Source organism: Amblyomma maculatum, chromosome 1 (genome assembly GCF_055883805.1).
Source record: "Amblyomma maculatum isolate TAMU_Amacu chromosome 1, ASM5588380v1, whole genome shotgun sequence".
Taxonomy (NCBI): domain Eukaryota; kingdom Metazoa; phylum Arthropoda; class Arachnida; order Ixodida; family Ixodidae; genus Amblyomma; species Amblyomma maculatum.
The window spans coordinates 232,050,328-232,077,230 of NC_139344.1; the positions used below are offsets into that span (position 1 = coordinate 232,050,328).

General features: G+C 47.0%; 1 protein-coding gene across 1 annotated transcript in view; it reads right to left on the reverse strand.

Moving 5' to 3' along the window:
• Nucleotides 1-26,903, reverse strand: part of LOC146205894 (uncharacterized) — a 69,514-nt gene that overhangs the window by 20,626 nt on the left and 21,985 nt on the right. The window contains exons 6-7 of the mRNA XM_084590558.1: nt 7,595-7,810; nt 5,549-6,086 (exon numbers count right to left, since the gene is read on the reverse strand). Coding sequence (XP_084446684.1) covers nt 5,549-6,086; nt 7,595-7,810 — 754 coding nt within the window. The remainder of the gene's footprint in view (nt 1-5,548; nt 6,087-7,594; nt 7,811-26,903) is intronic.

The following is a 26,903-nucleotide window of genomic DNA, read 5'->3' on the forward strand; positions in this document are numbered from 1 at the left end:
TACTGGGCGAAGAGCAACTCTAGGGGAGAAGGCAGACAGAAATGCTTGCACACAAGCTAGAGTAAGCACGCACTCCATCACTAAATGGCACAGCGATGCAGTTTTGCCCTCTCCGGCAAGTGGAGCTATGTTCTGGGCACATCCATTCCCAATACTACAGTAGCATCTCAGTGATACAGATCTCACGGGGTCGCGAAAAAATTTGTATCCTCCGAACATTCGCATCATCAAAACGAACGAAAATAAGTATGCTGAAGCATGGAAAGGCAGTCGCGCATATCTGTTTACATCCGAGAAGGTTTATTACAGCCGCACGGTCACAACTCTCCACTCGCGGTGCACACAGCGCGACCGGCAATCGCGACGTTGGCGACGCGCGGGATGCGTGCCTCCACAGACTTCTCGTGCCGCGTACAGTATGACAAAAGATGGCGACATGCCAGCTGCGCGGCGCCGCAGACTGCTCATGATGCATACAGCGTGACTAGCGGTCGCGAAGTCTACGATGTGAGGCCCGTGCACGCCCGCCGCCGCGTGTGCCGCCGCCGACTACTCACGACCGCGCGCCGCTGCAAACCTTTTGCGACATGGAAAATGATCGCGATGCCGGCGATGTGCGCTCCGCCCGCCTCCGCGTTCTTCTAGCGCCGCGTACAGCATGACTGGAGATGGCGACATGCGGGCTGCCCGGCGCTGCAAACTGCTCGCGGATCCAGCGATGGCCGGTCCGTGCGCACTTGCCGCGGCCAGCTACGGCGGTTGCGACGTCTGCGGTTTTTAGGCCACGCGCCACTGAAAGCTTTTCGCGGCGTGAGCCCGACAGAAAATTGCAACGTCGGCGAGGTGCGAATCACGCGTCGCCGCAAACTGCTCGTGATACGCACATACAGCGTGGCTGGCGATCGCGGAATCAACGATGTGCAGGCGGTGCATAGTGCACAAAGTTGTGGTCGCAGTTCATGCGTTTGTATGATCCGTAGTGGCGCAGGTGAGTGTTCGGACCATCCAAAATTTTGCACATTGTACACAATGCACTCTGGCCGGGGAATTTTGCGAATTCGTATCATCCTGAAATTCGTATCACCGAGATTTTACTGTACATACATAATGGGTAGGTAATGAATTAACATTTTTAGAGCTCCAGCTGATGACAGCACAAGCCGAGCTGAACCAAAATACTATATCTGTATGAACAGAGAAAATAATATCCAGTGCAGTAAGTAGCTGCTGTTATAAAATTTAAGGCAGAGACATTGCATTTCATCTAAAAGCATGCTCTGCACAGTGCAAGCAAAAACAGCAAGCACAGAGAAGCTCTACTAGTAGTTGCAGTAGATGGCTAGCCAGCATGCAAATGGTACAGTGCAGGGAAGAAAAACAAGCGAAGAGGGCACCTTAATCCTGTTCTTAGGGCAAAGACTGGAGAAGGCAATCACTGCGAAAAGAACTGATTAGAGAGGCAGGCGAAGAGGAAGCGCAAGTGCTGGCGCTCCAGCAACAAAGTTCAGGAGATGTCAGCACTGTCAAGTCGAGGGCTTTTACTACAAGCGCACATCACACAGCAGTTGCGGGTGTCACATGCTCTTTTCACAGCACCAAGGCAGACAGCACGTGACAGATGTGGGGCTGTGTGGAACAAGATCATAAGCATGGCTGGTGGAATATACTGGCTAAGCAGCCTCAACATTTCTTGCACTTTAGCTGCAAGAATGGAATTTTTTAAAATTGAAAACCCGATATAGATATTATGGTGAGCTGATTAGCAAACTATTTAATATTACTTAAAGAACTTGCCAGTTAACACACCTTAGCTGTATTTTGATGCATAGTCTTGAGCAAAATTGGTATACAGCACTCAGCCGGTGATAGAATTTGGAAAAACTAGGGTGCCTCGATGTCAGCGCTGCCATTCAGGGTGGTGCCACCTTTTGACCGGCCCGAGGCCGCCTCTTTCATGCTGTGACGCATGTTGAATCACGATGGGCGCCCAGTGCGGTCACAGTTGCATAGTTCAAGCAGCTAAGCTTGCGCTGTTCGAGGCTGCAGATGGCTCGCTGGCGGTTGTACTTGTTTCGGAGCGTTACGCGTGACGAGCTTGTCAGGTCCACAGAGCGAGCATTGCGGGCGTTCATGTGTGCCGATATGCGCATGGTGAATTCGTAAAGGACTTGGTTGTTTTCATTTCCCGAGGCTCAAAGAGAAGATAGAAGTGGGATCGACGGAAAGCAACTGAGAACTTATATACCGGCGAAGTAAGTTTCAAGACAGTTTTGACATATATTTCGTTTTTAAAGTTTTTCTACGCGCATAGTGTCCTAGCTGATGTAGAGTCGAGTGAAGATGCTTTTTGGTAGCGATGACTCGCGGATCTCAAGCCAAGGCTCCTAGCTCATTTCTTTAGGTTAGTATATACTGCAGCGTTTTAATCGCAAGCTATGTAGCCAATGCTATGTTTGCAGGTATATGTTTACAACCCGATAAACATGACGTCATCCCGACCGTGCTTCCTATTATGTTGCGGAGCAAAATGTCTAAGCATGGTGTGTCATATGTAAACACGCCGTCAACACGCATTATGTTACTCAAATTTTTCCTGGGTGCTCTGGATCGGTATCTGTTGTAGCCTGCGCCTTGTTTATAAACATGCGAGGCTCGGTAATGTTCAACAACATTTCCATGAAAACGTTCTTTTTATCACTTTGTGTAATATTCTTCAAAGTATTCCTTTGTATCACTCTTGGCGTTTTATCTTCCTTTAGCAACACTTTGATGAGGACGAGCTCAGTGCTTTGACCGTGCTCTTTTACTTTAGATGTAACTGGAGTGTATTATATACTCAATTTCCAGCGATTCGAAGCAATAACACTTGTTTTTTTATTATTCATTCAGCTCAACAGAAGCAGAGTACTTTATCTGCGAGACGACCTGCCAAATGTACACCTGCTGAAGAGGAAGACAGCCGCTTCTCAACTGTTGCTGCAGAGGCTGGTTAAGTCAGGCTGAGCGAGTCTGAGGATTCTGACGACAATTATGGCAACTAGACTGTGCTGACGTCAACTTGGTGTAGAGTGCTTTGTTTTACCTGTTATACCACACTCTACACATAGGATTTAGCAGTTTTTCTTGCTCGCTATTTCATGGTTGACATCTTTGTTTTTTCATGTTTGTTGCGAATGCTACTTAGGCTGCGCACATAAACATTTTTGCTCCAAGTTTGTCACATGTATGGTTTGCATCTCTTTTCACATGTTCCTTTCATATCTTTGCTACAACAGTTACAATCGACTGCACATACACAATATATACATCCTTCTGGCTCGGTAATTTATATTACAGTTTGCATTGTTTTTTCCATGTTCAACTGCAGTCAACATTCGAAAAAGAATTTGCATTGTACGTGAAAAAAAATCTAGCGGAACAACGCGTTCATAACAGTACAGGGGCAGCGCTGGAAACACAAAATAAAATTTCATAGAAACATTTCAGTGGTGTTTCCAGCGTCACCTGGTGTACTTCTTTTCATTATCAACGCGTCGTTTCTGCAATTTTTTTCATGTATCCTGCATCAACTAGATCAAAAAGCTACGCTTTTTCAAATTCGAATCGTATTCAGTTTTGTTGCTTTACTGACTGCTAAGGGTGAGGTTAATAAGCTTCGTTACATGTCTGCAGCAGCAATAAAACTCAACCTTTAGGTGTCTAGCATTTATTTTCACAACAGCCTGACAGTTCACCAACCAATCCTGTCAGCAGAAAATGTAATTCAGGTATAGCCAAAATAATGCAGTTTTTTTAAACTAGACCCTTTACGGTCGCCTTTTGTCGCAATGAATAACTTTTTAAAGACGATTACTCTTATTTTGGATTTAAAATTTTTTAGAAAACATCTATAGTTTATGATGACCTCAAATTAACTTTTGTTAGGTTCACATGTATAGTTTATTATTATTATTATTTTTTTGACATATACCTTACAGGCCTCCAGAGAGGCATTGTGTAAGGGGCGACAAATACAAAGATATCAGCAAAGTGGGTAAAAGCAATCACAATCGCAAGTACAGGAAAACAGTGGTAATTATACAAATCTATAAAAATAAACAATATATCGCAATGCAGAGGGAGTTATAAGAAGTACTAAGCACAAATCATATAAGGCAAGCGAGAAGATTGCAAGATATTATACAGATGAAAAAAAAAGAAAATGCAGATTGAACTACACCACAGACCTACTGCGCATCACCAAAGCACCTTCAAGGAATAGTGACATAAATGACGGGAACATACATGATATGCTAAGCGTTATCAATGAAGTGCTTCAGCATATCTTCGCGAAACGCTTCGTGATTGTGGAGCGCTGCGATGCTATTCGGAAGATCATTCCACAGATGGATGGCTTTCAGTAGAGATGGCCTTGAATAAACTATAACAAAGGAATCACAAACAGACGGTGCACATGCCCATGGTGCAAGCGAACTCTGCATGCGAGCAAATGAATGGACTTCCGGTGAATAGGCATCCAGGAGAAAAATGAAACGAGTGAAAAACTTGTGTAATTATGCATGCTACCAACAACTAGAGAAGTAGGTTTTCGCGGGTGCAGAGAGAGGAAAAAAGGCCATGTGAAAAACAATAAGATGATTTCTTCAACCCACACAGGGCAGCAGAACAAGCCGGCGACTGGATCTGTTGAATATTAACAGGTTTTGCAATCCCACAGCTGCACAACCTCTGCCACTTGAGGCTGTAAAATTGTACAATTACGTATTTGACAACTGGATGCTGAAATGGCTATTATGAGTAAAATTACTCGTTGTGCAATACTGATGAAAAAGAATTCAAGTCAAAGCACTCTGAAGCGCCGAAATCAAGAATGGCGCAGTTACGCATGCTAGTGTAGCGGATCCTGTGTGCTTCAATATGGCGGCGTCGGCGAGGTCTCCACCCTGGGCGGCGGTGCGCACAGAGGCACTCTAGGAAAACTGCATCAAAATGCCATCTAGTGACGGTGACAGGGACAGCGACACGTGCATGTAAATAAAAGGGGGCACTACCACTATTATCTCGATCCCAGATAGCTGTTGCTAGATGAAGTTGCAATGCAGTTTTCCCGAGCTCCGCCACTGGCTGAGCGCTGTATACCACTTTTGCTCACGACTGTACACCACCACTGACAATGCATGCCGAATGAAGCGGTGGTGGGATACAAGGATAACAGCAAGATTTCACTAAACAATGGTACTTTGGCTTGTTTTGTTGAATCAATAAGAAAATATAAATACTTATTTGATGTTACACCACTTGGTTCCTTCAGTACGAGGCTAGACCTTTTAATTTCAATCATAGTGTTATAACATTAATTGGTCCGTTGCCTGTCCCTATATTTAGACATGAGTTTCTTTCCTTCACAGTGTCTCCTACTGCATCAAGTCCCGTAGAAACCTCAGGCCTTCACCTTTCCCACAGCAAGGTAAGCAGCTGGCACCAAGGAGTGGTGCCAGCTGGGAAAAGTCTCTAAAAGAGGACGAGAAGAGGCAGCAAGAGGGCATACCTTGACTACCATATGGCGGGTGATGTTGCTGGGAAGGAGGTGAAGGGCCTTGCTGCTGCGGTGTACCTGGGCCACTCGGTGGTGAAGACACCGGGGGTGGGGATGCATGCTGGGACGGTTGGGGTGGCTGGCCGGAATGCTGAGACTGGTGTTGAGTTGGATGTGGCGCTGGGTGGGGATGTTGGGATGGGTGCTGGCTGAGGTGCTGGCTTTGAGAGCTATGTGGCTGCCCTGGATGCTGACCAGGGTGTGGCTGCTGTGGCTGCTGGCTGGGATGAGGGCCAGGGTGCTGTCCAGGGTGTTGGCCTGGGTGCTGGACAGCATGCTGGACCGTGTGCTGGACAGAATGCTGACTGGGGTGCTGCTGCACAGGATGCGGGTGCTGCCCCTGGTGTTGGTTAGGATGATGCTGGACAGGGTGCTGGCCGGGGTGTTGCCCTGGATGCTGGACAGAGTGCGGTTGGCCAGGGTGCTGCCCTGGATGCTGGCCTTGGTGCTGCCCGGGGTGTGGCGATGAATGTTGCTGTGGAGACTGCATCTGCATAAAGAGCGTGGCAAAGCACTCTTGAGCTACTGTGGCTTCTCAGTAATTTTGGTTTCTGATGTTTGCTTTGCTTACTAAGGGTGCACGTGAAATTAATAAACCTTAGTTTTGAACCATAAATCCACTGTATCTAGCCTTTCTGATTTAAGAGAGGAAAAACATCTTTCTGCAGAAAACATAGTACTGTGATGTCTGTGTTAAAACTGCAGGCATTGGCATGACATCTAAGAAATATTTATAATCCCGAAAAGTTTGTTGATGCGAAGCTGGCAGTAATATATTACTAAAATGCACATATTTACTTTTTTGCACAGGGTTGCCAATACGAGGACAGGGGAGGTGGCAGTAACACAAAATATCTAATAGTACAAGATATTTTATTTATTTGAAATACAGCAGACCATGCACGGTCCTAGCAGGAGGGGCACATTCAAACATTTTACAATACAAGAAATGGCAAGCATATGCATAGAGAGAGAGAGAGAGAGAAAAAAAAAAGTCAAACAATAAATCAGAATTGAAGATTGCAACACAAAACAAACCAAAACCAAAACACATGAAATAAGGAGATGATGTTTCAACTCTGTTGCAAAACTGCTGGACAGAAAAATATGAGAAGGTAAAGCATTCCATTCGGATACAGTTCTGGGGAAGAAGCTATTTTTAAATGTGTTTGTGTGGGCGAAAATTTGGTGCCCCCGAGTGTTCCTGCATGTGTCTAGTTCTTCTCATACAATGAACTTTGAAACATTTAGGTAACTTCATTTTTATTGTTCTTTGTAGGCAGTGATAAAGCAAGATGAGGTGACTAACCTTCCTTCGGGATTCTAGGGTGTGCATGTTGTGTTGTTTCGTAAGCGTAGATGGAATCTTGACTTCTATATTTGCCAAATATAAATCGCACAGCTTTTCTTTGCACACGCACGAGTTGTGTGATATCTTCTTTATTATGGGGGTCCCATACAACCACCACATACTCTAGTTTGGCCCTTACGCAGTTGTTATAGGCAAGACGCTTTGTACTGGCAGGTGCATTCCTAAGTTTTCGCTTATGAAACCACAGTTTGCGAAGTGCAGCAGCAGAAATTTCTGATATGTGTTTCAACCAAGTTAATTTATTTGTAAGCGTAACCCCTAAGTATTTATATGACTCCACCTCTAAAATATCATTGTTGTGAAGATGATATATAAAGGAACACGGGTATATTTTTCTTGTTACTCTTAAAAGTACTGTTTTATCAGTGTTTAACTGCATACTCCAATTTGTAAACCAGTGGGAAATAGCTTATAAGGTATCCTGTAATATTTCTTGATCTTTTGTGCATGTAATTTCTTTAAATACAACACACAGCAGAAATCTCACACAAAAAACTTTTTTCTGTCCAAAAAAAGTAACATGGGAATATCTTTGCTTTTTTAGACACTACTGACCTAGGCATAAACCCAAGTACCGTGAAACGAAACTAAACACGATCAAGCGTTTCTGTATAAGTGGCACACACCTGCTGTTGGACCGGTCCTTGAGAACTGACTCCATGCTGAGACATCTGATGAGCTTGGCCCGATTGGTGTGCAGAGCCCATGCCTGGCTGCATGGCTGACGGATGCGAGGGTGGCTGGGGCATGTGCTGGGCACCTGGCTGCTGGCCCATGTGTGGCTGTTGGCTGTGCTGGTTCATCACAGGGTGCTGCTGTGAAGATGGCTGATGCTGCATAGGCTGAAGAGCCACATGGCATGTAGCGATGACAAGTCAAAGCAATGTGTCACTGGGCAATACCTCATGCAAAACATTGTCGATGGGTTTTTAAAATGTGTTTGCCATCAAAGGAAGTTCAAGAAGGGCATTTTGTAAATAAGGGCATCACAAGCAAGACAGGCTGTTACACACTACACAAGTGATTTCCTCTGACAGCTGTTTTGAAGTGAGGCAGGCTGAAGTGGTGCATGGCACTAACAAATACTTAGCCTTCATGCCTAGTCTCTCTCTCTCTCTCTCACACACACACACACACACACACACACACACACACACACACACACACACACACACACACACACACACACACACAAACAAACAAACAAACAAAGTGTGCAAAAGGTTGGCATACTGCTTTTTAATGACTGATGTGAATTTGGGGCAGCAAGCTGTCTTGATAATGTAGTCTTGATGCAGTGTGTGGCAAATATGAGACAAAGACTGTGGTTTTTATAATGGAAGTTTAGAGCAGAATTTAAATTTGGTACAGCTAGTAGTAACCTCACCTAGAATACTAAGAATAAATTCTCTTGTGCAACTTTGAACAGATCTCCATTTTGCATATGCAGAGCAGGAATGGCAAGGAGGGTTGTGGAGTAGACTTTGTGGTAGGACATTGATGTTGAAAAGCATGATAAAAATTAGAGGTGTGCAAATATAAATTTCGGGGTGCAAAGTGAATATGAGCAATAAAATTGGGTGTGAATTGAATAGTTTTGGATGATCTCAAACATCAGTAAATGTAGTTCAAACTAAAGAAACCCTTTCCCACAAAGCATAGCTATTAAAAAAAAGAGGTATTGTAAATAAAGTTTAATGTGAAAGCATTTTTTGTGGCATGAGCGGCGACTATAGTCTAACCTCGATATAACGAACCTCAATGTAACGCATTTTTCTTAATTTCCCAATCTTTGCCCAATTGAAAAACTTTTTTTTTTTTTTCACAATTTAACGAAACAATTTTATGTTGCACTTTTGATTTAACGAAGTCCTCACGCATCGCATGGATGTATCAGCAGCCACCTTGGTAACTGGATGAGAACTAAAACTTTAGCCGAGACACACCTCATTTTGCGTTTCCCTGACATCGTCAGTTTGAGGGGAGGGAAGCAGACTTTTTTTTACGACAGTCGTCCATCCTTTCACTCCTCAGTTGTCAAAGGAAGCATGTGATCAGCCGCAATCATGGCGCGGGCTTTTAGCATCGTTTGCTTCAAAAGGCGTTTGCTGCTACACACTTTCCAATGATTTTGTGGCAGCGGATGGCGCCCCACCCCGATTGCTGCGTGATAAAGGGAAGGCACTGAGCAACCGGACGAGCCGAGCAAGCCATCGCCGCCACTCCTGTCAAAGCCGCTGGCACTCTGCCAACTCCCCCCTTTCAGAAGCCCCACCACTGGAGCCAACACACCGCGAAGTTTTTGTTGCATAGAATCTTGGTACCCTGACAAGAAATATACTGGACTGCGACGGCACGCAAAGGAAGGACACACTAACGACTGGGTTTTTTTTTAAGTTGCCGGTGGCAAAAGTAGGAGGCAAGTTCATTATGCGCGTAAATACCGTATGCATACGTGAGGCGTGAACGAAAGATTGCTACGCAAAGGTAGCCGCGCCGGCATGGGCAATGAGCACTCTTTGCTCATATGAAGAAAAATTATGCGTTCGCGTCCGCTTGCTTATTACCCATTATCCTCCTGACACACAAAACATCTGGTACCGTTACCGCTATTATTGCTAGAATGTCTTGCTCATTTCCTGAATTCGTCATTAACAAGTTCCCGTCTACTAGCAGTGTTCAACTAACCCGTTCCTTTATCTGGGCAGCTAGAACGTAGGAACCCTAACAAAAAGAAATTCGTGATTTAATAAAATTTTCGGCTGCCAGTAGAACTTCCTTATATCGAGGTTTGACCGTATAGGAATTGTAAACAAAAAGGTGTTGTCAAAGAACACTGGCAGAGCGTGTCTGCATAAACTGCGCTTCTTACTATTCTTACACTGTGGTCTACAAGCATGTTCCCGCTTGCCTACCATCTTTTCACTGTGCCCCAGGAAACAGACTGTTAGCCTCGCGTCGCCGGCGCTCTCTGCAGTTCCTGCTACCAACGCGCGGGAGTTTGAGAGAAACTGTGTGGCGGTGATGGATGCACACTGCTTGCCTAGTGTCATCCTTTTCTTTGTTCTGTTATTTTTCCCTGCTTTTGTAATGCCACATTCAAAAATGAAAGCAGCGAGACTGCTGCGTTTGTCCCGGATCTGCGCCGCTGGTGATGAAACATGGAGCGTTGTTTCAAATGCAGTTGCTCGTTGCTATCGTAGACGTTCTTCTCATGTTCTCAGTTGTTCTCATGTCAGTTTGTGTTATAGTCCTGAAGCTTGCAGGGTTCCGCCAAAATTCCAGTAATTCAGCAATAAGAGGTAGTTGGTGCAGCTAGTTTGTTATATCAAGGTCAACAGCCGCGACATGTTTCAATTAGAGCATTGCACGGCTTGAGCCGGCCAGGCTGGACTCGGGGCTTGACGTTGAGGGCCTGGTCCGGACACAGGCTTGAAGTGGCAAGCCCAGGCTGGGCTGGGGCTAGATATGTACAGCTTCTTTAGGATATGAAGGAGTTTTGCCGCTAAATTTAGTCCAGTGGCTTATGAATAAACCACTATACTAGTAATTTCGTCGATGCTGAATGAGAGAAAGCTCATTTGCAGACAGTTTAATCAGTGCCATTCAGTGGTTTGCCCAAGTAACTTCGGACGCGCACGCCTGCCAGCGTTCCACGACACAATCGAAAAAAGTTAAAAAGAAAAAGCGTACATTCCAGCAGCGTGCTGTACCACAGCACAGGTCTTATAGAGTGCTGTAATGCATAACACGGGGCTCATTTGCAAGAGCATGTGCCTACTAAAGTACAAAACACTGTTAGCCTAGGATTTCTCTGCTATCAGTAAGTACACTCCGTCGGATCTAGCAGAAGGAGCTCTTATAGCGCCCGCTGACACTATATAGCGGAGGCGCTGAGATCAGCGTTGGGTTTAATGGCACATAAGCAACTGAGGCTATCATGCGCCAAACGCTAGATTATAAGTCTGTGGTGTTTATGTGCCGCAACTGTTCTGATCTAGTTTGTTTAGGATATTAAGGCGAAAGCCTTTAATGCCTCATGCTGTCATTAGCAAATGTGTCCGCGTTTCGGGTGCATGCCTTATATGGGCATATGCCAATCACCACTGAATCGATACTTAATAGCAATCGGATGATATCGGAACATGATTTAAGGCATTTTCAAGATAATTTCATGATAATTTACGACTGATAATAAAATAGTTAAGCAGCTGCCCATAGGAACCCATGCATTTGGAGGTCATCGGAGGTCACTAACCACCAGTTACTAGTTAAGGGGCGTTTAGCACTAACCAGATATTAACTAGTACTCAGAAAGTGAAAGTTAATTATCACTAACCAATAGTAATGGCTAGATGTTTCGAGACCTCCATAGCCGTCACATGGTGACATCATCCGTGACGTCGTCATGACATCACATCCGGTCATGACAAGTGATGACGTCACTAAGAGATTCACGCATATATGAAGCTGACCCCGCTGGGCGTTCGATCCAGGTGTCCGTGCGGCACATTTCATTTGGCGCTTTCTCAAATGCTGCACCACAGAGCATATACAGCCGTGCCCCGTTAATATGGACGACTCAAATTATGGACAGTTTTTCCGGGGACGAAACCTTTTCAATGTATTTATGACTCGTTAATATGAAAACTTGCTGTCTGGACAATGGACAGGGGAAGAAAGCACACGGCCCACTGGGGCCCATATATGTGTCTCGTTAATATGGACAGTGCTTGAAAAAAAGCAGACAGCCGATACGGCGGGATGCCTGAACGAGTCCTGTGGGGTTGGAAAGAACCAAAGCGGGCATGTCGCCGTTTTTTTTAGGGGGAGGGGGCGCAAGAGTGGGGAGTAACGTACACAGCAAACCGAGGGTCAGCCTAAGAAAGACCCCGAAAAGGGGGAACCAGGAGATTTCTGGGTGCAGCGGAAGTGCCGCCGCAGTCGGGAAAACAGCAACATGCGGTTGCAATAAATTCTGCTGAACGTGAACAGAGCTAGGCCGGTAAAAGCATAAAAAAAGAAATGACACCAAGAAAGACAAGTGCCTACAGTGGCGGTGGGAACTGAAGTTTTCTTTCCCAAAGCACAATGTGTGTTCTGGACGTGCTTCCCTCTCATGCTCCTGGTTTTCGTCCCTGTTGCGCTGTCGAACTGCCACATTTTGCACACCAGGCGGTCCGCATGTCGGCTGCTTTGAGTCAACGATGCGGCCTTGACAAGGTCTGAGCTCTTCGTAGTCGGCTAGCCGTCGTTCTAAACTGTACTTCAGCTTGCACTGTTTATTTTATAAGAACATGTGCCAAGAAGATGAAATTTTCGATAGCCCCCTGCATAGCAGCTTGCCAACTTGACTCCCTTGTTTCCTTATGGAAAAAGTACAAGGCAAAAAAAGAAACGATCAGAAGGACGGAAAGACAGAAAGGTTAACTAGGCTGAAAAGTGCAAAGCATCAGGAGCCTGTAACCCTCAACTTGAGTCTGGCTTTTGGCATGGCGGGAGTTAAACGCAAAAGAACAGAGCTGAACGTAGGCGCGAAAAAATCTGTAAATACAAACGGCAAAAGCCATCTCAGTCAATCCAAGTCGTGAGGGACTACTTGCCTCAGGAGAATCTCAAGCAGCTACTTAGCGTTTACTTTGCTCAGTGACGAGGCCATTTTGGAAGTGGCGGTGAGCAGAGAATCGGATGCTGATTCATCAGCCAGTGAGGAGTTCATGCTCGAAAGTTCAACCAACACAAAGCCCACCATCACGGATGTCATGGTATGCGAGTCACTTCAGACCGCACTACAATTTTTCGAAGACAACAATGACAAAGATAATTCACTCAAAATTACCGGTGTTCTGTGAAATTTTGAGTCCAGTACACACCGTTATGTACAAAAGCAGTCATTAATTACAATTCTTTTTTCTCAATAAAATCCTTTTTGTTTTTATTCATGACTCGCTATTATGGATGACTCGTTTTATGGACAGTTTTGGTCGGAAACCAGTGTCCATATTAACGAGGCACTACTGTATAGAAATAGACTCAGTACAACAGGCATCAGTGGTGTTTAAAATTGGTTGACAGTAAAGAAAAGGCGCAGTATCTGTAACAATTCTAGTCAATCCCAAATAGTTTCGCAGTCAATGCCTAAGCAGCGCGGCGGGGAAGGCTTCCGCCTTGAAGCACTTTAGTGAGCGAAAGTGCCCCCTGAATTTTTTTGCTTCTCTTAATGTATAAGAGATGGTTTACAGTGAGGTCTTCTCCGCATGTATCACATAGGGGTTTCTCTTGTTTTGTCAGTATATATTGATGTGTAAGGTGTGTGTGTGTCCAATACGAAGACAGCATAAAACCCCCTGGTGAGTACATGACTTCCATTTTCCCAACACAGGCTTTACTAAGTGAAGTTTGTTATTTACTTTGTTATTCCAAGTGGACTGCCACTGATATCTAAGTTTAAGATGCACTAACTTCATGTAGTTTTTGAACGGCATACTTACCTTCTTGGTTTGGTTGTCCCACGCTTAAGCAGCGCATATGCCCACTCTCTCATTGCCTTTGATTCAGACATGGCTAGGGACCCAGCAGAATTTGATGCTTATTCCGTGGGCAGTGGCTGTTTTTATGTTGTGAATGATGTCTCCAAGTAGTGGTGTGACTGCATTTCTGGGGTGAAGAGATGCGAGTAAACTAAGAGAATCTGTGTAAATAATACTGGCTGTAATGTTCTCGCGCACTTTTTCCACAGCGACCAAGATGGCATAGCATTCCACAGTGAAGATGAATGCATACTGCAGAAGTTTTGGTTTCTCTGATCTTCCTTGTACCAACGCACTGCATTTTTCCTCGAGTGCAAGGAATTCTTTGATGATATGTTCCGGGGCGGTTTGTGTAAGTGTGAGATTGCATCCTGCACGAAAATTACACCACAGAGCTAGTGGGTCTCGTCTTTGGACAATGCCAGGTCTTTGTGTCCGTGTTTTTACCACTAACAAAATGATTCCAATTTGTGAGTGCTATGGGCCTGCAACTACCGGGGGAAGTTGGCAGCTTCCCCAGTTTCAGGAAAGGTACAATTACTGCTTTGTTACAAGCTTCTGGTAGCTTTCCTGATACCCAAAGTTTATTGAAGAATTTTAGAAGGGCCTCCATTGCAGGTTCTAAAAGATAGCTAGCCCCCCCCCCCCCTCCCCCCCTCCCCCTGGGGGAAGGAGAACCAGAGATGGGTGCGCCACCAAGACATCTACGCGGGTTCCCGCGAGAAGACACAGAAGAGCTTCTGGATCCAGCCGGCAATGCGAACGGTCGTCTCCCACCACCTCTCCCGGAAAATGCCGGGGGATAGCAGGCACCAGCGCACACGGGAGGACCCGTTATGCACGACCGCATACCTGCTGTTACGTTTCTCCGCCGACAAGTGGGACAGCTGACGTGGTCACCGCATAGCAACAGGCAGAACCGCGAGCGGAACGGCCATTTCGGCGCCGTTCATCGGCCGCGCAACGCTTCCTCCCGCGGACATGTCTCAACGTGGTCCTGCCACGCGCCAAATGTGTGTGCGTGCGTGTGCAAACGCCGGCCAAGCCTGGAGCTCGAGGGAGAGTGCGTCGCCTTCTGTCTGCAGGAGGTGGAGGATATGCGTTCGGACCACTTGCGATTGAGTCATCCCATCTTGCCCAGACACGTTGGGCGCTCCATTTCCTGTGAGGGTCTACCCTTTCCCTGTGAACGGGAAAACCTATAAAAAGCAGCGGCCGACTCCGCTGAGTGAGAGACTACTTTGACGCGCCGTTGTTACGACGCTAGACACCAGCTGTGTGAGAGTGTCTGTATTCTCTCCGGGTCAGCTTCTCTGCCCGCTACTTCATGATGTTTTAGTAAAGGTTGTTTCGTTAGAAGACGCCTCGTCTTTGCTGGAACCGTTGATGCCGTCCGCCGTCCACGGAGCCGCCAGGCCAACGCTACCGAGGGGCCGCACGCCGCACGTAATAACTGCTGGCAGCGGTGCGATACCCCGGCACACGCGACCCCAAATGTAACACTGCCAACACAGCAAGATCAAAAATCAGGAGATTTTATTCAGAATATGAAAGGGGGGGGGGGGGGGGGGGAAGGCAGCGTTAACTTTTCATTTAGTGCCAGAAGAGTCCTTTCGCAGGGCTTTTGCGGTGGCAGATTTAGCGAGCTTCAAAAATTCATCAGAATAGTTTTGTTCAAAGCATGGCTCAGACTGCTTGTGGCCCTTCACCAACAGCAATTGTTCGAGCGTTGTGTTGCACATCGATGAACGGAATTCAGTTCTTGTTTTCCTCACTGTGCTAAAAATTCTCTCGCACTGTGCATTGCTGTGTGGTATTACAAGAAAATCAAGTACCACCTTTGCAACTCGGCCAAACAGGAGTTTTCCATCACTGTTTTGCATTTTACCGACTTTTGCCCACTGGACATCACACCTTTCTTCCTTCAGAATGTGCTCCGGAAGATTGTACGCCTGCAGCACAGCAAACTCAGCTTCCAGGGAATCCAACGCATCTTCAGCAGTCTCACTGCAGTCGTGAGGCAGCAGCTGGGGGAAGCTTTGAACAAAAAAACGAAGACTTGAGAAAGATGCTTCAGAAATAAGATTCAGGTTGGCAACTTCAGCATGCTTCGCAGCTTGGTTCTCAAAAGGAAATTTGTGCCTGATGTAGTCGCACGCAGTGCTGAAATAACTGCGCACAGAAGCAAGAAATTCTGTCTTATCATTTAAATTAAGTTTCTCGACCAACGCTGTGGTGCGACTTCCGATGACCAGGTCAGTGTCTCCTTTCTGGCAGCTAATATCTTGATGTAGAACATCAAGCGGAGAATCAGCAGCCTTTACAGCTGTCGGCAGCACAAACCTTGCCAAAAGCTCTGTGAGGAGCTGCAGTAAAACAGGCCGCAGAATATGTATTTGTGGTGCCTGCGACTGCAGCTGGCAGTTAGCTTTCTCAAAAAGCGGGACCACACTTTTCAAAAAATATTCAAAAGCCAAGTTGATGTCACATGTCAAAAAATGGAGCAGTCTTTCTTCGCGAGATAAAGCAGCTTCTCTTGCAGTTTCAGATATAACTTTGGCTTTTTTTGCTGGTAGAACATCTTTCTTCTCTGTTATTGCTTTACGCTTGTGACTCGCACCATCGGGATTTTCACCTCCTGTTGATGTGGGCCTTCGAGGAATATGATAAGAATCTAAAAAGGATGGGCATCGCTTTTTTGTTTTTACCTCATTCAAGAAAAAACTGACCAGAGGTTTCCATTGGTCAAGCATTCTAGTGAGGCACTTGCCTAAAGACAACCAACGAGTTGGCACATGTTTCAAAATTTTTCGCACCTCCGTATTGTGCATGTCTTGAAATTCTGAAAGTTTATCTTTGCGTTTGGCACTTTTCTCCAAGTAATAAAATACATCAACGAGGACCTCGTCGAACTTCACTGGCAAACACGCTGCTCCTTTCTCAGCAGCCAGATTAATCAGATGACACGGGCAGCCAACAACAACTAAGTTTTCTTGAGCTTCCTTTAAGACTGCAGCGACACCGTTTTTTTTCCCTAACATAACGTTTGCATTGTCGCCGCAAAACGCAATGCAGTTGGATACAGGCACGTCAACATTTTTCAATGCCTCCAACACGAGGTTACCTATTTTTCGTCCAGTTGCCTCCCCATGAAGTTCTTGAAGGCTCATTAGCCTACTGTCGATCTTCGAGCATTCTTCTACGTAGTAGGTCACTACAATCGGGTATATCTGTGCAGCACTGTCATTGCTACCGTCCACAGCAACAGCAAAAGCACGGTGTTTCAGGGCGTTTAACATCGTGCTTTGCACCTCTGAGGCCATTTCGCCCACGATTGCAGTCGCCTTGGTGCGTCCACATCCATACCGCTTTGCTTCCTCAGACCGCGGAAACATTTTTCTTAAAAGAGACCCAACATGGTCGCTGACACTTAGCGGCAGGTAATGTTCAATTAGGAAACCTGTAAAAAGGCACTCCGCACGTATCACACTTTTGTTGCAGTCCTTTTGCAGAAAGTTTGCTATGTTCCCTTGCTGGTCAGTGGCGCGAACGTTGTTCACATGCTTCGCTGTGGAAACGTGATGTTTCAAGTCACCTTTGCCGCCGTGACACACATTGACGTCGCATCCACACGTTGTGTAAAATGCGAAATGTTCGCCTTTTCTTGACGTCACAAAACAAGGAAAGTCAGAAGTATACGATCTCAAAAACTTCTGCAAATATTTCTTTTTCGGCTTTGAGAGCGCCATGATGTCGCGAACAACACAAGGATGTCGATCGTCACACAGTGGACCGCAGACACGCTAAGCCTACACACAGCAAGCGACAGCAACGGTGCACACAAGGGAAGGCCTGAGAAAACCATAGAGTTAATACAAAGTCTTTGTATTAACTCTATGGAGAAAACATGTGCAGCCAAACGGCACCACTGGCTTTAGCTTTGATTTGGCTTCGGCTCGCTGCTAGCCAATGATGCTGATGGCGTTGCTGCTGCCGTTAACTTTGATGGGGGCGTTACGACGCGGCTGCAGATTCTGCGCAGAGATTTTTGCAAAAATGATTTCCGCGCGGGCTGAGGCAACTTTTCAGGAGATTTAGGCTAGTGATCGTACAATCGGAAGGTGCAGTGAAAAATCGGGAGTCTCCCGACTGAATCAGGAGAGTTGGCAGGTATGCTCGGACCACCCGTCTTCTGGTTCCTAACAGCGAAGCAACCGGTAAATACCGCACGCTCTCGCCGCCTCCCGCGGCAAACACTGTGGTATGGCGTTATACAAAGAATGCGGAGCACACGGGAGATCCCGGCTACCATATTCACAGCGCGCGAAAATGTCCGCCGCCATGTCGCACCCCCCTTCCCGAGCCGGTGAGTCAGAAGTCCTCCTTACGTAGCCTTGCCCTTCTAAGAAAAACCTTGTTGATGTATAGCTAGCCGGCATGCTCTGTATTATTTGCAAGTGCAATAAACAGCATTCGAGAATTAACACTGTGTTATCCCAGTCCTTTTTTCCCTCCGCGGGTTGCTAGCGAGGACGCTGCATCTGTGGAGTGGCGGCGGGGCGGAATACCGCACCCCCTCATACGACCACAATTGGGGCCTCTACATGGTTGCTACTCGCTCCCACTGCCACAACGGTAGCCCGACGTGTGGCAAACCCTTGGGAAAAAGGACGATCGTCAGTTCACGGCGTGGAGTGCCTGCCTGGACTTACAGCGTTAAACCTGATCCGACATCTCAGTGTTAGCAAGGAGAGGTGAGAGGAGTAGCAGTGAGAACAAATGGTCGTGGTTGTGTTTTTGTGAGTGTGTGTCTGTATGTGGAGAATTTTTATTGTTTTACTTCTTTTGTGCCGAGACCCCTGAGAGGTGCAGCCACGAGGTATGCGCATAGAGCGAGAGACTGAGCTGTCCACGGAGAACAGCAAGCCAGAAGCGAGTGAGTGCCTCAGCCGGGAAGGTGGCCCTACTTTTCTTGTATACAGTAGTTGTAAATATTTTCTCTTCTGACTCTTCGGCTCTGGGAGCTAGGTGCCGCAATCTGCTGACTGGTATTACAGCCATGATTGCCGGAAAGCGCCGGGTCACTCTGACACCCGCTGGACACGGTGGGTGCCGTTCGCTCAGAAGTTGCGTTTGGATCACAGCGAGCGAGTTGGGCCACCCTGGGTTCCTTGGCAGAGAATATGGCTTGGAGGAACGCAGTGTTGACCTCCTTCGAGCACTATACGACGGGGTCAAGGCGCGAGTGGAGTGGGCAGATCAGGTGACAAGCTTCATTGATATTTCGAAGGGACTGCGTCAGGGATGCCCGTTGTCACCACTGCTCTTTACGATATATGTCACAGGGGCCACAGCACAGTTAGAGGCCTCGGGGCTTGGTTTTCATCTGGAGCACTTCGAAGAAGGGAGAAGGGTTGTGCGACGTATAACCCGCCCTGGTGTATGCGGATGACTTCGCAGTGCTTGCAGGGTCACCTGCAGAGCTACAGAAGCTCCTGGACATTTGCGCATCAGGAATGGCGGAGCGTCGTCTCAGCTTCAGTGACACGAAATGCGTGGTGATGGCCTGGGGCGAGGGAGACCACCACAGCGGATTCACGTGGCAGACTCAAGAAAGACCGGTCGCTTGAGTGGAATCCGCGCAAAGTGCCTCGGAGTCAGATTGTCCGCGGGAGCAGACTACCTGGGACAACACGAACGAGAGCTAAGGGGGAAAACTGCTCGCTACAGGGGTATGCTAGGGCGCCAGTCACTTTGGTCGTTTAATTGGTACGAAGTGACAAGAGTGTTTTGGAAGATGGTGGTGGTACCAGCCCTTACGTATGCCAATGCGGTACTGTGCCTTTCGACAGGCACCAGGGAGTTCCTTGAGCGCCAACAGAGGGCAGCTGGCCGATTGGCGTTGGGGGTGCCAAGGCACACAGCGGTGGAGGGAGTGCAAGAAGTTGGATGGTCGTCATTCGTGGCGAGAGAGGCGGTGGCCAAAACAACCTTTGAGGACAGGCTAATGCGCCTTCCGGCCGGTCGCCTGGCTCATCAGATGTGGACACATCTGGTCTATACAGGGATACCTACACGGTGGACTAGGTGCACGGCGAAGCTGCAGCAACGGTACAAGTTGCCAGCGGTGTGCCTTGCGCATGCGAAGGGGACCCAGAGAACGGCCGGGCATCGGGCGAAGAAAATAAAGGAGGAAGTGAAAGCAGCTGAAATGGCGGAATGGATAACTGCGGTCGGTGTAAAGTCATCCCTGGCCTTCTAAAGTTCGCAGAAGTTGGAAATCTGCCCGGAGCCGTGGTATGAGAACTCTCTGGGAAGCGGTCTGCTGGCTGAAGCTCGCTACGGTGCCCTGAGAACGCAACAGTGGAGTGCGAAGTTCACTGCATGCCAGACAGCATGCGCTATCTGCGGAGCGGAGGATGAATCCTTGCAGCATGTGGTCCTCCGATGTAAAGACATCACCCCAGTTCTGAGCGCGGCGTCGCTGCCAGAGGCACTGGGCTTCTCCATTGGCGCGGGTACAGCAGGAGCGGTGGAGTTACAAAGAGACGCCTGGAGTGTTGGTGGGTGCAGCGGCCGGAGCAGCAAGGGAGGCATGAACAAGTAGTGTAATTCCGGTAGTGACGGACGAAAGTGGAGCGTACAGACAGCCCATAAACCCTTTGTGTCTTCCTTTTTTTTTTTTTTTGTGCCAGATTCCGCTCGGACTGTGATGATGTGATCACCCGTTCTAAAGGGTGTGGCCCCATCGCCATCGCACATCCTCGCAGCATTGTGTTTTAGACAATATCCTTGTCCATAAAGCGACGAGGCTTAAGGCTTTTTGGGAGCTGCCTGTCGCACATCGGAGGACATGTTCTAACTATGGCAGACATTCTTTTTTGCTGACCTCGCTGTAGCCAAAACAACTTACTCAACTAGAGAAAGCTAACTTTGTTCGAATGAACTTGGTATTTTTGGGTTAAGGCGAATCGAAAATTTCGCGCTAGGCTTTTATGCCGGCAAGCGAACTGCGAATGCCCGTGCTTTGTTCGGATTAATGGAACGCAGTGTGGTGCTGGATAAAATTGTTTGGCTCTTGCACTGGTATGCATTTTTGCAAATTGGTCCTTTTGCGCAATTTATTCAACCTTTTGGAGACCCGGAGGGTTGTGCAGAGATCAAGTGAAGCCGAATGGACCTGCTGCCATTTTCTATGTTCCTGCCTGCTGCCCTGCGGCCGTGAGTCACCATGTTGCGGAGTCTCATGGAACCAGTCCGGCTCAACAGGACAGGAGGCCAGCTCCCTGCCTGCCAACAAAGGCACATCAGCGGGAACAATACTCTCCCGTCACGCTGGCTTCTAGGACCTGCCGATGAACAGCGGGGACCCCTTCACCCTTGCCTGTGCAAGCTGCCCTGCGGTCGTCATTGCAAGCCTCATGTGTACCCCATGGATGACATCCAGGGAGCAGCGCAAGACAACCAGATGTGAACATTTAAGTAGGGAGGGATGTGGAAAACCAGTTGCTGCCCCCTTCGCCGTGATCGATCCCCACCCCACCAGCGAGCGTCGTGGCAGCGCCGGCTGCGAGAGGAGGTAGTTACCTTCCCTTGCGGAAGGAGAACCAACGATGGGTGTGCCACCAAGATGTCTACGCAGGTTCCGGCGAGAGGACGACAGAGCACTTCTCGATCCAGCCAGCAATGCGAGTGGTCGCCTCCCACCGCCCCTCCCAGCAAATAGCAGGCACGGAGTATGCAGCGCACATGGGAGGACCCGTCATGCATGACTGCCCATCTTCTGATTCCAAACAGCGAAGCGACCGGTAAACACTACAAGCTCTTGCTGCCTCTCACGGCAGACGCAGTGGTTAGGCGTTGTCCGAAGAATGCGGCGTGCACAGGAGATCCGGCCGCCATATTCAAGGCGCGTGTAAATGTACGCCGCTAAAGTCCCACCTCCATTCCCCAGCCGGTGAGTCAGAAGTCCTTACGTAGCCTTGCCCTTCCAAGGAAAACCTTGTTGATGTATAGCTAGCCGACATGCTCTGTATTATTTGCAAGTGCAATAAATTGCATTCGAGTATTAACACTGTGTCATCCCTGTCCCTTTTTCCCTCCGCGGGTTGCTAGCGAGGACGCTGCATCCGCGGAGTGGCGGACCTTCATGCGTCACGGCGGGCTACTTTGTAACTTATATTTAGTGTTACTTTCAAGGTTAGAATTTCCTTTTCTTTTCAAGTTGGACAGGATTGTGAATATGCCAGGTGGTTTCCTTTGCAGTTTGCACAGAGGTGTGGTTCGACTTGGCAGATGTCAGTAAAATGTTTGTGAGAAGCACATTTGGCTGATGTAGGCTGGCCGCAGCAACTTTGGGACCCATGGCCGTATTTCTGGCAATTATAGCAACAAAGTGGGTTTGGGATGTAGGGCTTCAATGTCATCTTTGTGTAGCCGACCTCGACAGTGTCAGGCAGTTTGCTTGAAGCAAAAGTAAGGACTATGTGATAAGTGGCAATTTCTTTGTTGTCAAGTCTTATCTTGATGCAGTAAACATTTGTCACATTTTGGTCTTAATATTCCCAGGAGTTCTTTTTCTGTCACATATCTGAGCTCATTGTCTGAAATGATTCCCCTTACCATGTTCAGTGAACTGCGTTGAGTGATGGCCACTGAGACTTCTCCAAACTTCTCCAAAGTTGGAGCTTTTCAGACTGGTGGCTGTGAAGCACTTCTAAAAGGTCACCATTGGCTAGTTTTTTTAGTTTACAGACTAGGCCTAGTTTTTCTGTCAGTCTTTGCAACGAGGAATGGGGAGATTAGGTGCGCAGTTTTCTCGGCGCCTTCGCTGTGGATCGCATAGAAGCGAGGGCAATTAGTTTTTTTTTTTTTTTTTTTTTAAGTTGGCAGTTTCATCTGTGCACCCCTTTTCGGACTCTGATTTGTTGAAAGAGAAGTAGCAATTTGATTAAATTGTTGTTTGGCCACGGTGCCAGCCCTCCACCATGGAATTCAACAAGGGGACGGGACAGGAACTTTTGCACAAGTCCTGTTCACGCAAGCTGTACACCGCAACTATAACCGTATATGGCATAACTCAGGGTGATTAGCCACACAAGGTTAACGCTTGTTGCCTGGAAGTAGGAAAAGACTAAGAAGGTAGGAGAAGACAGGACAGTTGTAAGAGGATAGGAAAGTGAAAGAAAGGGAAGGATAGGAAAAGGCAACTCCCGATTTCCCCTGGGTATGTCAGCCCCGGGGTGCAGTCTATGTGAAGCTGGGGCCAAAGCGAGTTGCTCAGCCGAGGAGCCTTAAAGGTCCGAAACCTCAGCATCGGCTCAACCACCAAGATCCCCTTTTCCCCAGGCACGGCAATGCCACGCACAGCTTAGCTTGGGTGCTCGAGGTCCGTGGTGTTGTACAGTACACTCAAACATCTGCTTTAACAGATGCCCCCTGTGGGGGGATTCCTTCAGAGGCCACTGCACTGATGCGGTGAAGGCTCGCCGCGCTGAAACTGGCACAGACCTCGTTGTGATACCTGGCGGCATGACATCCATGCTATAGCCAATAGACGTGTGCTTGATTTATTCTTATGTACAGGTTAAGGTGGCAGTCCCACTCCAGCGGTGAAGAGACAACATTTCTGCGATATTCGTACGCCTACTGTGCCTCACTCGTTTAGTTTATAAATGTGATTTTAAAATCTTTGTAAACCTTATTTTCTCTACTTTCGATTGGTGCATTTGGTTTATAAATAGCTGCAACGATGTTTAAGTTGTAAAGGAAAAAACGAAGGTAAGAAACGGCTTTTCAGCTCTACTTGTCTCAGGAAGTGCAAAATTGTGCGAAACCTTTTGTACATAGAGAAAAACCGTTCGGTCTGTTTTGAGATTAGATGCTAACGAACAAAGGTAAGCTTTTTATCAGTGTGTATTACTTAGTTTATTAGCCACGCGCCTTTAAAAATCGTACGAAACAGGTAATTATATATACAATAACTTTCAAGATATTCATTGTGCTGCGGAGATTTTTTGCACAGTTGGAGGTCGTTAAGGGTTGGCTTTTTCCTGAAAGTATAGTCTGTCTGCTTTATTTAGTTTAAGTTATTTGTGATCAAAGTTGGCGTTTTTTGTAAAATGGCTAAAAGAAAATGCTAAACTGTTCAAGTAAGAAGCTTTTAGCGGTGCTGAGGTTTCGCGTGGAAAAACTTTACACTTCGCTGTCAGAGGATAAGCATCGGTTTTGCTCTACGACTCTCGAGGAATGTGCGCGGTCAGGGTGATTTCAGCTAGTTTTTCTGCGGTTCGCTTGAAGAGCGCGAGCCCTTTAAGCACGTATGAAATGCTCCATGGCTTGTTTTTTTTCTGGCGAATATAATTTAACGTTTCGGGCTTTGCTTCCTTTATTCAAGTGGTAACAATTATCAACTAGAAAGTGTACAAAAAACAAATAGTGGAATAGCAGAGCCACGTACGATAAGTGTAGTAGGTAGCGCCATCTTTGAAATGTATGTGGACTAACAATGTCGCAGTTCAGTAAAATTACAAGGGTGGCGCTACAAAAATCCTGAATCGAGGGGTATTTACAAGAGGGTATTATGTTTCTACAACGTTTTCACTCTGCCCTTTCCTTTCCATCGGGCGAGGGAGGTAAACACTGGTGGGTCGGGTCGACTAGTTGAGTCGAACTATTGTGAAGGGGTGGGTTGACTCGGTTCCACACCACTGCAGGAAGCATGTAAACGCGGTCTAGTTGAGTCGGGGCACAGTGAGACGTCCCTCCATGGATTTGTTATGGAGGGGGACATTCAAACAACAGCTAGAGTAATGTTAGGGTCTCCCCCTCTGTGACAAATCATGTTTGGCGACCTCTGCAAATGGACCTTTTTCCAAAGCGCACCCTTCTTGAGGGCGTCAGGCAAAGTACTATTGACAGGACCGGTTGCCAAGAATTTGTGCAGAAATTTATTCCTAGTAGTGGGGTGAGCTTATCTTCCAAACAGTAGTTGAGTGCAGGGCTGGTCTCGTCTAGCCTGTGCGGAGACGCGTGTGTCATCTGTGAACATACCTTGATACACTACCCCTTTTTCTCCCCTGTTAAACCATGAAAATGACAACAGGAAGCTGGCGAACCTGGCCGCGTTTTCTCTGTTGAGACAAGCTGCGGGAGGCGGGGAAATATAATGCGCGCATTCCTAAGGGCTAGATAGCGTTGATGATGCGAGGGACGACGTTTCCTAAAAAAGGGACTTGTAGCGCAGTCCTCCCTATTTTCGCGTGGCATCCAGTGAAAATGGCGTTCGAGGCCGCTTCGCGCATGCGCAGTAGCGCTACTGGAAAAAGAAAAAGGTCCAATGACAGTGTACACTTGCTTTGTGATTTACTTATCCACTCTAATTCAATGTGCCATACTGTTTGTGTGCCGAAACACCGCCAGTGCTCTTGCGCGCACCTCGGCTACAGTCAACACTAACGTTTGTGGTCAACACTGTACCCCAGCGAATGAAACATGCTTCTTGTCCAGCACAAGTAGTGGCTTTCGTTACTCGCTTTTAGTTTTTTTAGTAACACACATAATGTATGCTTGTGTTTGGCAAAAGCGGGCATTTCGCTGCTCATGGGGCTGCCTCGCAAGAGAAGCGAGTAACCACTAACACGGGGAAACCGACGAACAGAGGAGGCCTCTTTCCTTCCACAGAAACGACTAAGCGGAATCAGCAATTCAAAGAGTTCTGTCATTATTTCAACCTACCAGATAGGAATATATCCAGACAACGCGGAATTTCTCTGCATTGTTTTGAAAGTGATGATATCAAGTCTTGCGCGTTAGAGGATCGGTATCATGCAAGCCCTCGAAGGAAAACTAAAATTTGATGCTATGAACATGAAATGAGGAGAAAAGGTTGTTACATGCCGCTCAAATTTATTGCATGATATGAAGATTTTACGAGTTCACAACAAAGATAAAAACCGTAAAAAAAAACTAAAATTCTGCTTCGCTCTGCACACATGATAAAAGAATGCATCGGATGCTAAACTCTGGTATCAGCCCAAGTACATTGCTGTTTGCTAATTTCCCAGATTTTAGTCAGGACAGGAAAAAAAATGTTATAAAAGTGTGAATAAACCTTACTTTGACTTTGCCGCCGCAGGTTCGTTCAATCATCGTCGACTACTCATGCAAGATAGTCCAGCCAAGCGAAGAAAAAAAACAACTGTTGGCAGGGTCGTAGCAGCTAAAATGGCCGCACCTCTGTTTTTCGTGCTCAACGTTTCTTCTGCGCGCCCCCTTTCTTTTGGGCAGGTTTGTTTATTTTATTTGCGCGCTTTTTTCACTAAACTTACTCTTATCATTGTTTCCCTGATTGACAAAGAAACATTAGCGCTCAGAAACAGCGGTCCTGTACTTCACCGTGCCCATCATGTTCCGTGAGGCTGGAAACAAGGGCATCGGTCTCGGTGACTTTTTGCAACTACCCGTTGGGTCGGCAAATATCAAAAGGGTCGTTTTTATAGGCTTTTTATCACCACGAGTGCAGAGGCGGTTTTGTGGATTCCGTTCCTGCTCCTTCGTCACACATTTCTACTGTTTTTTTAATTATTATTTTCCCTTCGGAGCTTAGCTGCAGAGCTTGTGCCATGTTCCACTGCATATATACATTTTCTCTACAACAGTACCAGTGGAAGAGAGAGTGTGCTGGCCACTCTTGTCTTTCATGTTCGCCGGCTAAATTTTGTTACCACAGAAACTACGCCTCTTGTGGAGCATTTGCCCTCGCCCTCAAACTCTATTCCCCCCCTATACACACACAGGGGCAACGCGCGCATGCGTGTGAATAAATAAAATGAGGACTCTGTGGAGCATCGAATTGAAAGAGGGGAAGAGGACTCCATAAGCGCCTACAAAACTGGCCCCGTTTGGTCCTTTCTTCTGGCAACGTTCCTTTACAACCCCCCTCTCCCCTTCTCCCATTTCCCACATAGTTTAGCGTGGATCCGCCACTTCAGTGCCGAAGTGAACATGAATACATGCCTGCATCCTGCGCGGTATATAGCCTTTTGGTGGATTTCATGTTTCTTTCGCAATATCGATTCATCTCAAAAGGGAAAAAAGAAATTGGCATCATTTACTTATCTACACCTTGTAACTTACTAAATCTAGTTTTCAGGTTGGACAAGCACGAACTAAAAATAAACAAGGACGAATGTTGACTGAAGTTCAACTAAATATACCTATATTATCATGTATGTAATAACGTTTGATAAAACAAATTTTTTGTTTACCACAAAGGCTGGCAGTTTACACTCCAGTCGAGGAGTGTTCGGGTCCCTTCTATATCTATAGCATCAACAATAGGGAGCATTGGAATAGGGGTGGGATACGGTAATAGAGCAGCAACAATGCGCATGCGCCCAGCGCT